Here is a 13,589-nt window from a genome sequence, read left to right on the forward strand (position 1 = left end):
ACTATTTTTATATATTTAAATCAAAGATTGTACAAAAACAGTTAAATTTTCTTGAAATTAAGTATAGTTTTTGTGTCAATATACAATTAAGCATTTTTACCAAATTTTCGAGCGCAAATTTGTGACGTTTGTCACCCGCGAGCCCAGCTGTGTGCCACCTTAGACCTTCTCGGGCTAAATCTAGCCCTTTTTTGGAATTCAACCCGTGTTTTAAGTTTTTAGCCCCAAAAGGGTAATCTAGCCCTATTTTGAATTGCTCAAAAATTTACTAAAAATGGAGCCCATTTTGTAATTTTTTGCCATTTTACCATGCCAAAATAGGGTTTGTTTACTCGCTGAGCGTTCTGATTGGCTAATAAAGGTTAGTCGACCAATCAAAACTCCCGCTACTTAACGAAATATGCACGATTGGTGAAAAAGGCTAAAATATGCACTAACGCCGTAATTAGAGAGTTTTATGCATTTGCATATGCAAATATGCAAATGCATATAATCCGATGTCTAATTATAACACATGAAGAGTCTAAATGTAGAATAAACAATTACTAAAGATAATTTAATATAAAATGGCAAAGAAATTAAATAAATATGAAATTATCATGAAAATGTTCCCATTTATGTTTCAGCTAGACACGTATTTATTTAGGTCTGACAGTCCTTTGCCGTTATTTAAATATCATTTAGATGAGTTTCACTTTAATATTTCTCGCAAATATTCATATTTTACTTGAAATGTCTATTCTACGAATGAAATCAAACAAGTTGTGTAGGTACATTGGATGTATTTTTATATTGAAATTCATGAAAACTTGTTATATTTTGTTACGCAAAATGAATTTAGTCAAATCATGCTGAAATCGGAATAAAAATACAAATAGGAATAGTATTTTAATATCTTTGGTTATTGTTTTAGTTACCTTACTAAATTTAAAATATTAATTTGGGTAGGTACAGTACATTAATAATAGCATAAAATAATTATGTTTTTAACCCTGTTAAACAAAACATGAAGCAATAAACAACACAATATTATCCTCCCTTTTTTTAAAGAAGATAATCTTCAAAATCTTTTATATTTCTTATAACAATATCAATTTATTCCATTGTTTAACTTCACTTGCTTGTATTATCGAAAAGTACACTGCAAAGCGCGATATTAAAGGTTCGCAAAAACTTGTAAATGAACAGAAAGACAAGCAAGAAGTGAGAACTGTCTGTTTGTCAGTTGCATTCAATACAAGTTTGAAACTCTTCGTGGAACAAAAATTTCAATGTTGCTTTGTTTGCACGCGAAATGCGGGTTTATTCGAAGCAGAATTATTAACATTATGGCTGTAGATTTACAAATAAATGTATAAGCATGAGATATTTGAGATATTAAGAATATTTTTAGATATTATAATTATATTTTAATTTTTAAATATAAAAATATTGTTAGGTAGGTGACACGGATACAAATTTAAATGTATTTGTCATAGGATCGTTTCAAGAGCAGCAAAACTTATTGTAGTTAGGATGTGATTGATTTAAATGGTTTTTTGATCTGTTAGATTACATTGATAGGTAACTGAAAAACGGAACAATTGAAAAGAATGCGATTACCAGTGTGGAGCCAAAATTTCTGTTCGCTTGAATCAAATACAAAATTGAATTTTATTGCACGCCTCATAAGCGAAGCGTTGAGGTGGGTACTACTGTCACTTCGCGCAAAACATCTGATTTTTCAAACTTAAAATGTCTTTATGTATCATACATTGCACTTGTAAGATAATACATACACACACATATTAAGAAAAAACACTATTTTTAACGTTCATGATATTTTTGATGTCATTTTTGTTATTTAAACTAGTTAAAAAACTGTTTAAAAAAGTTCTGTCTTGGACGTCCGTGTGTCTGTATGTGCGAATCCTTTTTCTTGTTAACACGATAGCGACCGAAATTCTTTACTAATCGAGTCTTTTTTTTTCTCTTACGCTTGAGTATGCTCAGGAATAGAACCCTTTCATTTTTCAGGGTCTGATTCGATGTGGTTTAATTGTTATTAAATAAACAAAAATAATAATTAATAAATATTTATTAAAAAAAAATTATGAGGCGTGCACTTTTGGATTTTCCAAATTATTTAAAAATGCACGCGCTAATATAAAACATGAATTACTACCCTTTTACTTAAACTAGTGTAAGTACATGAAAATAATTAAAAAACACAACAGTTTATCGCAAATTCTCAAAGACAGCGTGAAAGCCTAACGACGAGATAACTCCACAATTAAAAGGCCGGGCAAGTTCTACCAATTTGCATGTTTGCCCAGTTTATAACAATTAGCCCGCTTCCCGGGTATTTTTCTTTATTACCCGGATTACCCCTCTCCCCCCTGCGTCCACCCGCACCCCCCCTGGCCCCGCCCGGCCTGCACTTTGCCACCTTAATTACATTTTATAACGAATTGCTGCTTGACGCGATTGTTGCAGTTTTACTCACATTTCCCGTCGAGAAATAACTGCGTATTTCCGAGGAAAACAGAATTAAAAGCTTTGCTCATTTGGTTTTATTGCTGCGCATTTCAAGTACGTTTAGCAGATTAAAAAAGGTTTTAAGAGATACTCTATGCCTTTACGACACATGTACGACTCGTTCTGCGGCTTGCTTTGAATTCTGTTAGATATTTTCCTGACATTTTTTCATATATGTAGTTAGTTCCATAATAGATTCACATAGAATGATAGATGACTATTAGCAACAGCAGTTAATTTTGGAACTTTTTATCAGACGATCAAACGCTATGATAGTGATCTAAATTTATCTTTTATGCTCGTAATAAAAAATACGTGAGTTGATATTTTTACACAAAATAATGAAATAACTTAGATCTTGTAGTACAAAGTAGAGATGTTAAGAGGTAGTAAAATTACGAAACGCAGAGACAAGATCTTTCGCCACAAGCAATCGAAAGCTTGCAAAAACTAATGTCCATACTGTGTTCATACGTTTTGCTATAACATCTTATCTTATGTGCGATAGAAAAGTGATGGAAATTCATCGAAAATATTATTTCCTGGTTGTGATGTGTAGAATTATTTCTAAGTCTTCAATATGGTCGATTCTGTGAATTTAACCATGATTTTAAAGCTATAAGAAGTAGATAATATTGCAAGTTACCTATCTAAATATTGAGTGCATTTGACCAAAATAGAATTACCAAAACTTATATAATAAATTTTTTCATGTTTACCACAGCCAATGCTTTAAGAAATGAATTTGTTATGTGCGTATGTTGAAATAAGTTCATATAATAACGTTTAGATAGCAATGATATTATATATACATTGGTAGATAGTTCATAAATACATAGAAGATGAATATTCTAAATGCATTTGAGTGGTTAATATTATGTGGCACAGTGCATACTTTGTTGACGCCCGTCGTGGATATCAGTCAAGGCAAACTGCAAGGTTTGAGGAGCGTGTTCGGACAGAACCGGTATTATAACATACCTTACGCAGTGGCTGATAGATTTCAGGTAATATCCTTTAATAATTTACAATCTGAAAACTATTTCCTGTCAAATGTATTTTATTTCTAAGCAAACATCGCGATGTCTTTCACTCGATTTAAGCAGTGTAAATTACTTTTACTAATGATTATAACTTGTAAAAGCTGAAAGTATCATCTATTGAAATCTGAAAAGAATAAGCAATGAATGAAGATAATTTGAAACAAAAAAATTAAGATTGCAAAGCTATGTCGTTTTATTTCACTAGTAACATTTCCTTTTAGAAACCCAAAAGACCACCCAATTGGAAGGGCATCTTTAAAGCCATTTATCGCAGTCCATCCCTAAAATGTCCACAATGGAGAGCTTCTACTTTGGTAGGCGTAGAAGATTGTCTTCTCCTCGATGTTTACACACCAGAATGGACAAAACCTGGTGTAAAACTTCCTGTCATGATATATTTCCATGGAGGAGCCTACTATATGGGTGCCAAGAATCTATATGATCCAGAATTTTTAGTAGTCAAAAATGTTATTGTAGTCACTGCTAATTACAGGCTCGGTGTCCTTGGTTTTCTTTGCTTAAACGATATATCCAACCTTGGTCTTTGGGACCAAGTAGCCGCGTTGAAATGGATACAAAATAATATAGCCGAGTTTGGTGGTGATGAAGAAAATGTGACCATTTGTGGAGAGAGCGCGGGGGCTAGCTCAGCGTCATTCCACATGCTTTCGAAAGCTAGTAAAGGCCTATTTCATAAAGCAATTTTAATGAGTGGCACAGCATTATCACCTTGGGCCTTTAATATAGAACCTGTTGATCCAACCTTCGAAGACGCTAGAAGAATTGCACCAGTACAATCTGGTGAAGATGTTATAAAACTTTTTACCAAAACACCGCTTAGAACATTAATAAAAGCAACCAAAGATACATCAGTAAACCCTAGATATTTTAAGTATTCGCCGTGCGTTGATGCTAATTCTTCAGATCCATTCTTCATCGATGCTCCTTACAATATAATTAAATCTAGGAACTTTAATCATGTGCCTGTTATGATGGGATACACTGAATCCGAAGGATCATACTTTTATGGCTTATTAAATGAAAAGTCAGTAAGAGATTTGAATGAAAATTTCGATGATATGATTCCATGCCTATTTACCTGGTGTTCTGACAGTGAAAGAAAAGAAATAGCCAAATCATTACGCACATATTACTTTGATTCAGGAAATATAACTATGACTTCTGTTCACAATTTAGTAAAGTATTATTCAGATTGGGTAGCTTATGCTGCTATAGCTGCATTTTCAAGAGTATTAACAAAATTTTCTAATCAACCAGTTTTTAATTATTTATTCAGCTATGAAGGAGACAGAGAATTTGCTAGATTTTTCGTACCTCAGCTAAAAGGACCAGTCCATGGAGGGGAACTATTTTATATATTCAAACCTTTTGGCATCTCAATGATACTTTCTGCAAGGGATAGAAGATTTATCGACAAATTAACTACCATGATTGCCAATTTTATGAAATATGGGTAAGATTATTTGAATATTCCCATTACCATCTATAGTTATTATGTTAATTTATTTGTCATCCACGCAAAAAATTGCATCTTAATTTTGTTATATGGCTAAAATGCATGAATAGGTAATATTCAATATTAAAGAGTGTCTCGATATTGCATAATATGTTGTTATTTTAATAACATTCAACGAATAAAAAAGGCAACACATAATATCTTGTACACCATTTATAATATTCCTTGGTTAACATTACGTCATTTTTCCACAGAAATCCAACACCAAAAAGCACAAAGTATCTTCCTTTACAATGGCCACGAGCTACATTTAACTCTTCTAACATAATGGTGCTAGACAAGCAACTATCTTTTATAGATCAACCGTATGAGCGTCACAGGGGAGACTTCTTTTTGAGCCTGCTTTGTAAATATGGCCTGCCAGGGTATGTCCCCTGTGAGAGTGCTCAAATGTGCACGCCTCGGTAGAATTTGGTAATAGAAGAAGAATGTTCATTTTTGCGATACGTTAGAATATATATTATTTAGGGTAGAATATTTATTGTTCCGTGAGTTACGTCCCTGCCTTCATACGAAACTGATGAATACGCCGTTCGCACGGGAATAGAATGTGGGTCCTATTTCCCTTAGTTAGCATCCAAGCTTACGTCTTTATAATTATTTAAATGTATAAATTCATTCTTTAACTCCGGTCTGCATCGTGCAGACATGAAGGTCCAAAAGAACTATAGAAACACATGCATTTGAGGTATGGAAGGCATATCCGAATGGCACACGAGGATTTGAAGCACTTCACAGTGGCAAATATGCAGACAGTGAAATTGAAAAGTTTGTGATTACAATGCATTATAGGTAAGGACGGTCACGATATTTTAAGGATACTCTTATCCAGAACTTATATTTTTTTTATAATTATTATAAGTACATGTTTATTTTTCACATTGTACCCCGCTGTGACAATAAATGAGGGTCGCAAACAAATTTTTAACAAAAACGGACAGGCAAATCGAAAATTTGCCTCCCACAGAAGCTACCCTTAAACAACACACCTTAAGGGCAGTTTTTCAGGCTGTATATATTTAGGGACCTAAAAAAATCAAAATATTCCTTGCCCATCTGAAATAAAAAGAAAAGAGAAGCTTTGAATTGATAAGATGTCGGTGCGTGAAATCTTGCAATTCTAGATTGAAGTGCTTTATACGCCAGCTCAAATGTACCGAATTATGTAATTGTGGAGGTGGTTGTCATTATTATTAATACAAAAACGTTCTATTATTATATATCTTTATTTTTAACAATGTTACCTGACTTCATTTATAATTTAAAGATGATTAAAAATCACACTAATATTATAAAGACGAAAGTGTGTGTGTATCAGGTTAACCGGTCCTACCAGACAAGATAACATGGTATAGGACAAATAAGTATGAAACACTCGATGGGCGAGTCAGACTCGCACTTGACTGGTTTTTAGGGTTCCGTAGCCAAAATGGCAAAAACGGAACCCTTATAGTTTCGTCATGTCCGTCTGTCCGTCTGTCCGTCTGTCCGTCTGTCACAGCCGATTTACTCGGAAACTATAAGTACTACAGTGATGAAATTTGATGGGAATATGTGTTGTATGAACCGCTACAAAAATATGACACTAAATAGTAAAAAAAAGAATTGGGGGTGGGGCCCCCCATACATGTAACTGAGGGATGAAATTTTTTTTTTCGATGTACATACCCGTGTGGGGTATCAATGGAAAGGTCTTTTAAAATGATATAAAGTTTTCTAAAAAACATTTTTCTTAAAGTGAACGGTTTTTGAGATATCAGCTCTCAAAGTCGTAAAAAGTATGTCCCCCCCCCTCTATTTTTATAACTACGGGGTATAAAATTCTAAAAAAAATAGAGGTGATGCATGCTAATTAACTCTTTCAACGATTTTTGGTTTGATCAAAGTATCTCTTATAGTTTTTGAGATAGGTTGATTTAACTGTAATTTATTATATTTGCTGCTACGGAACCCTTTGTGCGCGAGCCCGACTCGCACTTGGCCGGTTTTATTGTTTTATGTTATTGCTTATTTTTCGGGTCTATTAGCCGTCCCCTACGCTGCGCTGACGAACGTTCTTGTACTTTCTATAATTTATTTCACTTTGAAAATGGTAAGATATATGTTACATGTTAATGTTTTTATAATCTGCATGAAATGGCCTTTCAGACAGTATTTTTTTATAAACCAAGTTTGATACAAAAATATAAAAATATACTGGTTTGTTTGGATTTTGCCACTGCCAAAAATTTATTATTTTAAATATTGTGACATATTTTGCTACGGAACCCTAAAAAACTGGTATGAGGAATGAATCGGGCATCATCTAGTTACCTGATAACGACACCAAACTCGACTCAAAGGGCCAAATGAATCCGCCAGAATTTTTTTTCCGAGCGCCGGGCGCTCTATTCTATAACCCCCCCTCCCTCCCTTCTGCCGGGGAGTAGACACTGGCTACCAGGCGATTTGGGCTTAGGTGGACGAGTACAACATTCGTACCAAATGGCATTGCTTTACTCAAAAATGTATACCTTTTCCCATAAGAAAACGGACTAATCGGTATACATATGATCCGAACTTTACACACTATGCTTGTAATAGCTTTACTGACTGTGAAGATTAAGATCGATCTTCATAGGTATAAATTACCGGTATTAATTTGGACTACAAGATTCTAAAAAATATGACAATTTCATTAAAGCTTTTCAAAAAAATAGCATTCAGTTTATATCATCAACTATTGTAGTTAACGATATAAAACAGCCATTTATTCTTTCTCAGATAGTGGAAAATCAAAAGAAAATTAATTTACGTCTAAAAAAAAAATTAAATGACAATAATCTTAATAAATACATTAAGTTAGTTAATCATCATTCAATGTTAGTTATGGAAACAGTTAGGAAGATGATTAAGAAATTAGGTAAGATTTATAATAAGGATCAAATATAAGAATTAAAAGATAGGGAATATTATAATATACTTAAGCCTGGATACTACTTTTCGAGTAAACAAATTGTAATAATTTTAAAATTTCCATTAGTTTCTACAGATATTCTTGATTTATTTCATTTAGTTATTTTTCCAAATAAGAATAGGCAGGCCCTCATCCCTTCCTATCCCTATATAGCAACTATCAGTAACTCATTCTTGTACATAGAGGCTGAATGCCCGAAGTATAATATCTGGTATCTCTATGAATCGAAAAACAATCAAATTCAGACGAAGCCGGACTGTATTCAGGACTTCATTCAGATTAAGAATCAAACCTCAAATAGTTCCTGCAGCTGCGAGACGACAGTTATTTCACTCTCAAAAGAAACGACGCAAGTATTAGATGAACGACACATACTTAACTACCTTTACCACGCTCATCTAAAATCTTACTATAAATGCAACAAGAGGACTTCGTGATACTCCAAGCTACATTCTTATTAACTATACCTACTGGATGTATCTACGAGTCGGAGAATTTCAAGACCTATAATGTAAATGACAAAATTAAGGAACAGCCACTGACTGAAGATAAGCGGTACAGATATCACATGAGTAGAAAGACGGAACAGAGACTAAGCTTCAAACAAACGCGAGAATCGATTGCACTACTACAAGTACGCGGGGCATGTGTGTGTGACCGCAGGCCGCTTGTCGCGTACGCAGCGATTCTGGAAAAAACCGGTTTGCGCTTGCACAGGCATAGGACAGTCTCAGGGTTGATACGACGCACGTTGTTTGTTTTATTAGTTGCAACTTGCAAGTTTGAATATTTTAATATAAAACGTAATATTTCATTGTCAAAAATGGTTGTTTATTGTACTGTGTGTATGAATAATAGTAGAAAAACTAAAAATATATCATACTTCAACTATCTCAAGGAGTACAATAGGTGAGTAAATATTTTGATTATTACTTTTTCAAGTAAGTACCTACTTGCGTTTATTTTATTAGGTCCTTTTTTAATAAGATGAGAATTGTACACGGTGTGTTTTTACCTTTCATTATTATTACAAGTTTAGCATTTGTAAGTATGTATGTATGTATTGTAAGTGTGTACATACCTAGGTTGGGTTGTAGTAGGTAGTTTTGTTTAATTTGTCTTAACCTATTGTGACAACCCTACCAAAATAGGTAACAATTTTGCACGTTCTTAAGAAGCTTAGTCTCTGTTCCGTCTTTCTACTCATGTGCAGATATCAAGGACATTAGAAATAAATATACAAGATACGAAATTCTCAACTCAGTTAATTTGGAAGATTTGCACAAAATCCAATAGCAAGTTTTAATGCAAACCCCTCGCTATAGAAAAGGATCCTGTAATATATCAAACAACTATCCCTATATACATAATTCTGGTTGGTGCAGTCTTAATTTTGGCCATTTGTTACACGATGTGACGCAGATCGACACATACTTTATAGAGGACCACAGATGAGCAGATGACCCCCAGCTTCCAGCAACATTTTTTCACAAAATTCAAAAATGGTCGCTGAACTTCGGCGGGAGGAGTTACGTCCCTGCCTTCATACGAAACTGATGAATACGCCGTTCGCACGGGAATAGAATGATAGTCCTATTTCCCTTAGTTAGCATACAAGCTTACGTCTTTATAATTATTTAAATGTATAAATTCATTCTTTAACTCCGGTCTGCATCGTGCAGACATGGGTGTAAAAGTCTCACTTTAGTCATTAAATATAGTTTCTAAGTATATCTGAGTTTCTTTTGGGGCCTCCGGTTGCGGGACATGTAATTCGTGAAACTTAGTTTGAAAATAAAACATTTCATAAATATTGTTGTTTTATTTATCCTTACGTAGTTACGTCACATTTAAAAGCATTTGTGAACAATGGTTCACAAATGTACACATAACACAATAATATTAATATCTATCTATTTAATCTTAACTTACATTACAGAAAAGCCTTCATTAATATTCGGTACAAAGAACAGACTGTAATGTAAAACAACCGAGTAATATCAAGTACACTCCCAAGAGATGTCTCTTGAAATAAGGCAAAATGTTATTGATAAAATCCGAGCTCAATATATCACAGAAACAAACAATCGTGGAATAAAATAAGCTCTGGCCGCAAACAGCCCGCGGGAACTTTATAAATATGCAGATCAAATATTAAAAGAGCCGCAAGTTCTGAATAGACGAGACGTTTTGTACAATACGATGCGATGGAATATAAATTGTTTGCAAGTTAATAGAGTCGATAGGAAATAGAAATGAACATGTACCGAGTAAAGGCTACTTGAAGTAGACATTTCAAGGTAGAAGGGTTTTGTATGTTACGTTTTCCAGATGCAGAGATAAAAATTCCTCAAATAGAATTAATTGAAATAAAAACTATTTCTTGATAAATATTAGTATCATATAGTGCAACAGCGTATCTTAATACCCATATCGATCCCTATGCCGTAGCATTTATCATAATATATTTTCTATAAAATGCCTTATTTTTAAATTTACGACTTTTAAAAAAAAATATGTACGGTCTTTTAATTACCTAGTAAGTATGATATATAATAAGTATGATATATAATTAGAATGAAAATACTACGACCATTATTCATTGATCACAGCAGAAAATTCCCATTAAAAACGTTATTTTCCTAATAGATTGCATATATTCTTTTCAATATCAATGTTTCCAGTCCGCCCATAAGTGCAGTGCATCCTTCAACATAAATATTGTATGTTTTCATTCAATTTCTAGCGGTAGCCGGCGGACACAGCACACATCTTCTGTTGTATATATTGGTAGAAAAATCTGCCATTCTCTGGATATAAAATTTTAGGGTGTAGAATTTTTATTCAGTTTTTAAACATGGGAGCGCACTTGCTGTGTTTTTAAGATATCACTGGTAATAATTTTAGGTCCATACTAAAGTTCTAAAGAACGTTACGCCTACGCCTACGTTAATAAAGAATATAAATTATTCAACTTCTCGTATATCACAATTTAGGTAAGTACCTATCATGCCTATCAAGTTGATAATTTCATACATTTACATATTGTAAATAATTTCTCTGTTCTATTACAAATCACAAATTTATGCATTTATCATAACGACAGTTTGTCATTACAATTAATATAATTACTTATTAATGTAATAAAATGAATAATAATTTCTTATTAAGCAGTTTAAATCAATTTAATTTTAACGCAGAAAATTTCAATAAAATCAAGTTCCTTCTTTAACAAATCACCATGCAAGACAATCGGATCATTAATAATTCCGAACCATATAACATTTTCCGGTCTATAATTTGGTTCGTAGGTACTCCAATCACCTATTTTTATTGAGCCGTTCCCCAATAATTTTTGACAATTATCATAATTATTCAATGATTCGTTATCTATGGACTGCCGGGCTCCCGATTTTAATAAAAAGACTATAATTTACAATTCAAGGGGATAAAATTTGCGTTCACTTATATTATTTCAAATTTAATGTTACGCTTTCAAAGGGGAGATTGTTAATGTCAAGGTAAAATCTCATTTCCCGTTGCTTTATGACAAAAGTTTTATTCCAAACTATATAATATTTTTACTAAGGAGAAGTGATAGTGAACTCTAGATAACTATAAAGGTAGGTTTTTTTTTTTTTATAGTGGGGAAATCTTCCAAAGATACTCACGGCCCCCGGGGAAGGAGCCGTGGGTTATGTCGGATTCTTACCGACTAAAACCCCACTGTGTTCCGTCGAGCCGCTTTAATGATGGGGCCGCGGGTATTTGTTAGAATTCTTCCGCGACTATAAAGGTGGTACCTACTCAATTCTAATCAAAAAGTAACTACTATGGTAAAACAAATTCGAAAACTTTTAGGCAACGAGCTGAACACTCCAATCACAGTTAACATGAAAATCATAGTTAAATTTATAATATTTAAGAATTTAAAATGAGATTAATTTTCTAATGTACCATGGAAGCGGCCAAATGTTGTCTTGCTCCCAGAATATTACTTCTGCTGCTTTCTTCTTACCAATCTTTTCTCTGATTACTCATTTAACCGATCAGCGATAGAGATATAAAATGTACCTATATCTATATTAATACCTAATAACATACGCTAAAGAGTATTTGTTCGTTTTAATGCACTAATCTGGATGTTAGTGAACTTAGCAGATCATTTTTAGCAGATCAAAAAAAAATGTGAGTTCTTATCGCGTGCAGTTGAGTTCTACAGTTCCTGATACTTTTTAGAAATAGTTCTGGCGTTTTTACCTTAAAAAACGACATTTGAAAAAATGATCTGCCAACTTCCCGTAGTAGATAATTTTTAGCAGATCAAAAAAATGTGAGTTCTTATCGCGTGCAGTTGAGTTCTACAGTTCCTGATACTTTTTAGAAATAGTTCTGGCGTTTTTACCTTAAAAAACGACATTTGAAAAAATTTATCTGCCAACTTCCCGTAGCAGATCATTTTTAGCAGATCAAAAAAAAATGTGAGTTCTTATCGCGTGCAGTTGAGTTCTACAGTTCCTGATACTTTTTAGAAATACTCGCGTAAAATGAAACACTAGAAAATTTATTTATGTCATATTTCATCACGCCGCCCGTAGCACCATGCCGTAGCATCACGCCGTAGTATCATGCCGTAGCATCATGCCGTAGCTTCATGCCGTAGCAGCATGCCGTAGCATCACGCCGTAGCATCACGCCGTAGTATCATGCCGTAGCATCATGCAGTAGCTTCATGGAGTAGCTTCATGCCGTAGCATCATGCCGTAGCATCATGCCGTAGCATCATGCCGTAGCATCACGCCGTAGCATCATGCCGTAGCATCACATCGTAGCATCACACCGTAGCATCACGCCGTAACACATGCCGTAGCATTACGCCGTAGCATCACAGCGTAGCATCACGCCGTAGCATCACGTCGTAGCATCACGTCGTAGCATTACGTCTTAGCATCACGTTAAGCCGGGTCCAGGTCGGGTTTTTTCAAATGTCGTTTGTTAAGGTAAAAACGCCAGAACTATTTCTAAAAAGTATCAGGAACTGTAGAACTCAACTGCACGCGATAAGAACTCACATTTTTTTTTGATCTGCTAAAAATGATCTGCTACGGGAAGTTGGCAGATCATTTTTTCAAATGTCGTTTTTAAGGTAAAAACGCCAGAACTATTTCTAAAAAGTATCAGGAACTGTAGAACTCAACTGCACGCGATAAGAACTCACATTTTTTTTTTTGATTTGCTAAAAATGATCTGCTAAGTTCACTAACATCTAATCTGGAAACTTCTCGACCAATTTCAAAAAATCGTACCAATTTGTATAAAATCTAGGTAGGTATGTTTCGTGTAATGATTTGTGAAGTAATCCATACTAATATTATAAATGCGAAAGTAACTCTGTCTGTCTGTCTGTTACTCAATCACGCCTTAACTACTGAACCAATTTGCATGAAATTTGGTATAGAGATATTTTGATACCCGAAAAAGGACATAGAATACTGAATAGGTTTTATTCCGGAAATTCCACGGGAACGGGAACTAT

The 13,589-nt window shown here is 34.0% G+C and overlaps 1 protein-coding gene across 1 annotated transcript; it reads left to right on the plus strand.

Moving 5' to 3' along the window:
* The first annotated feature begins 2,976 nt into the window (after positions 1-2,976).
* On the plus strand, positions 2,977-5,583 carry LOC149481952 (esterase FE4-like). Its single transcript, XM_089705122.1, has 4 exons — positions 2,977-3,062; positions 3,242-3,524; positions 3,782-5,034; positions 5,292-5,583. Exons 2-4 carry the CDS (start codon positions 3,360-3,362, stop codon positions 5,503-5,505), a joined length of 1,632 nt encoding a protein of 543 aa, XP_089561248.1. The 5' UTR covers positions 2,977-3,062; positions 3,242-3,359; the 3' UTR covers positions 5,506-5,583.
* Positions 5,584-13,589: the final 8,006 nt, after the last annotated feature.

This window comes from Colias philodice, chromosome 16 (genome assembly GCF_061535455.1).
Source record: "Colias philodice isolate Cphi_HAF_F1 chromosome 16, ilColPhil1 Martin Lab GWU primary, whole genome shotgun sequence".
NCBI classification, from domain to species: domain Eukaryota; kingdom Metazoa; phylum Arthropoda; class Insecta; order Lepidoptera; family Pieridae; genus Colias; species Colias philodice.

Coding starts and splice junctions, on each gene's coding strand:
- LOC149481952 (XM_089705122.1), top strand. CDS start 3,360: ATGAATATTCTAAATGCATTTGAGTGGTTAATATTATGTGGCACAGTG. Junction 3,525..3,781: donor CAGTGGCTGATAGATTTCAG/GTAATATCCTTT, acceptor ATTTCCTTTTAG/AAACCCAAAAGACCACCCAA. Junction 5,035..5,291: donor GCCAATTTTATGAAATATGG/GTAAGATTATTT, acceptor ATTTTTCCACAG/AAATCCAACACCAAAAAGCA.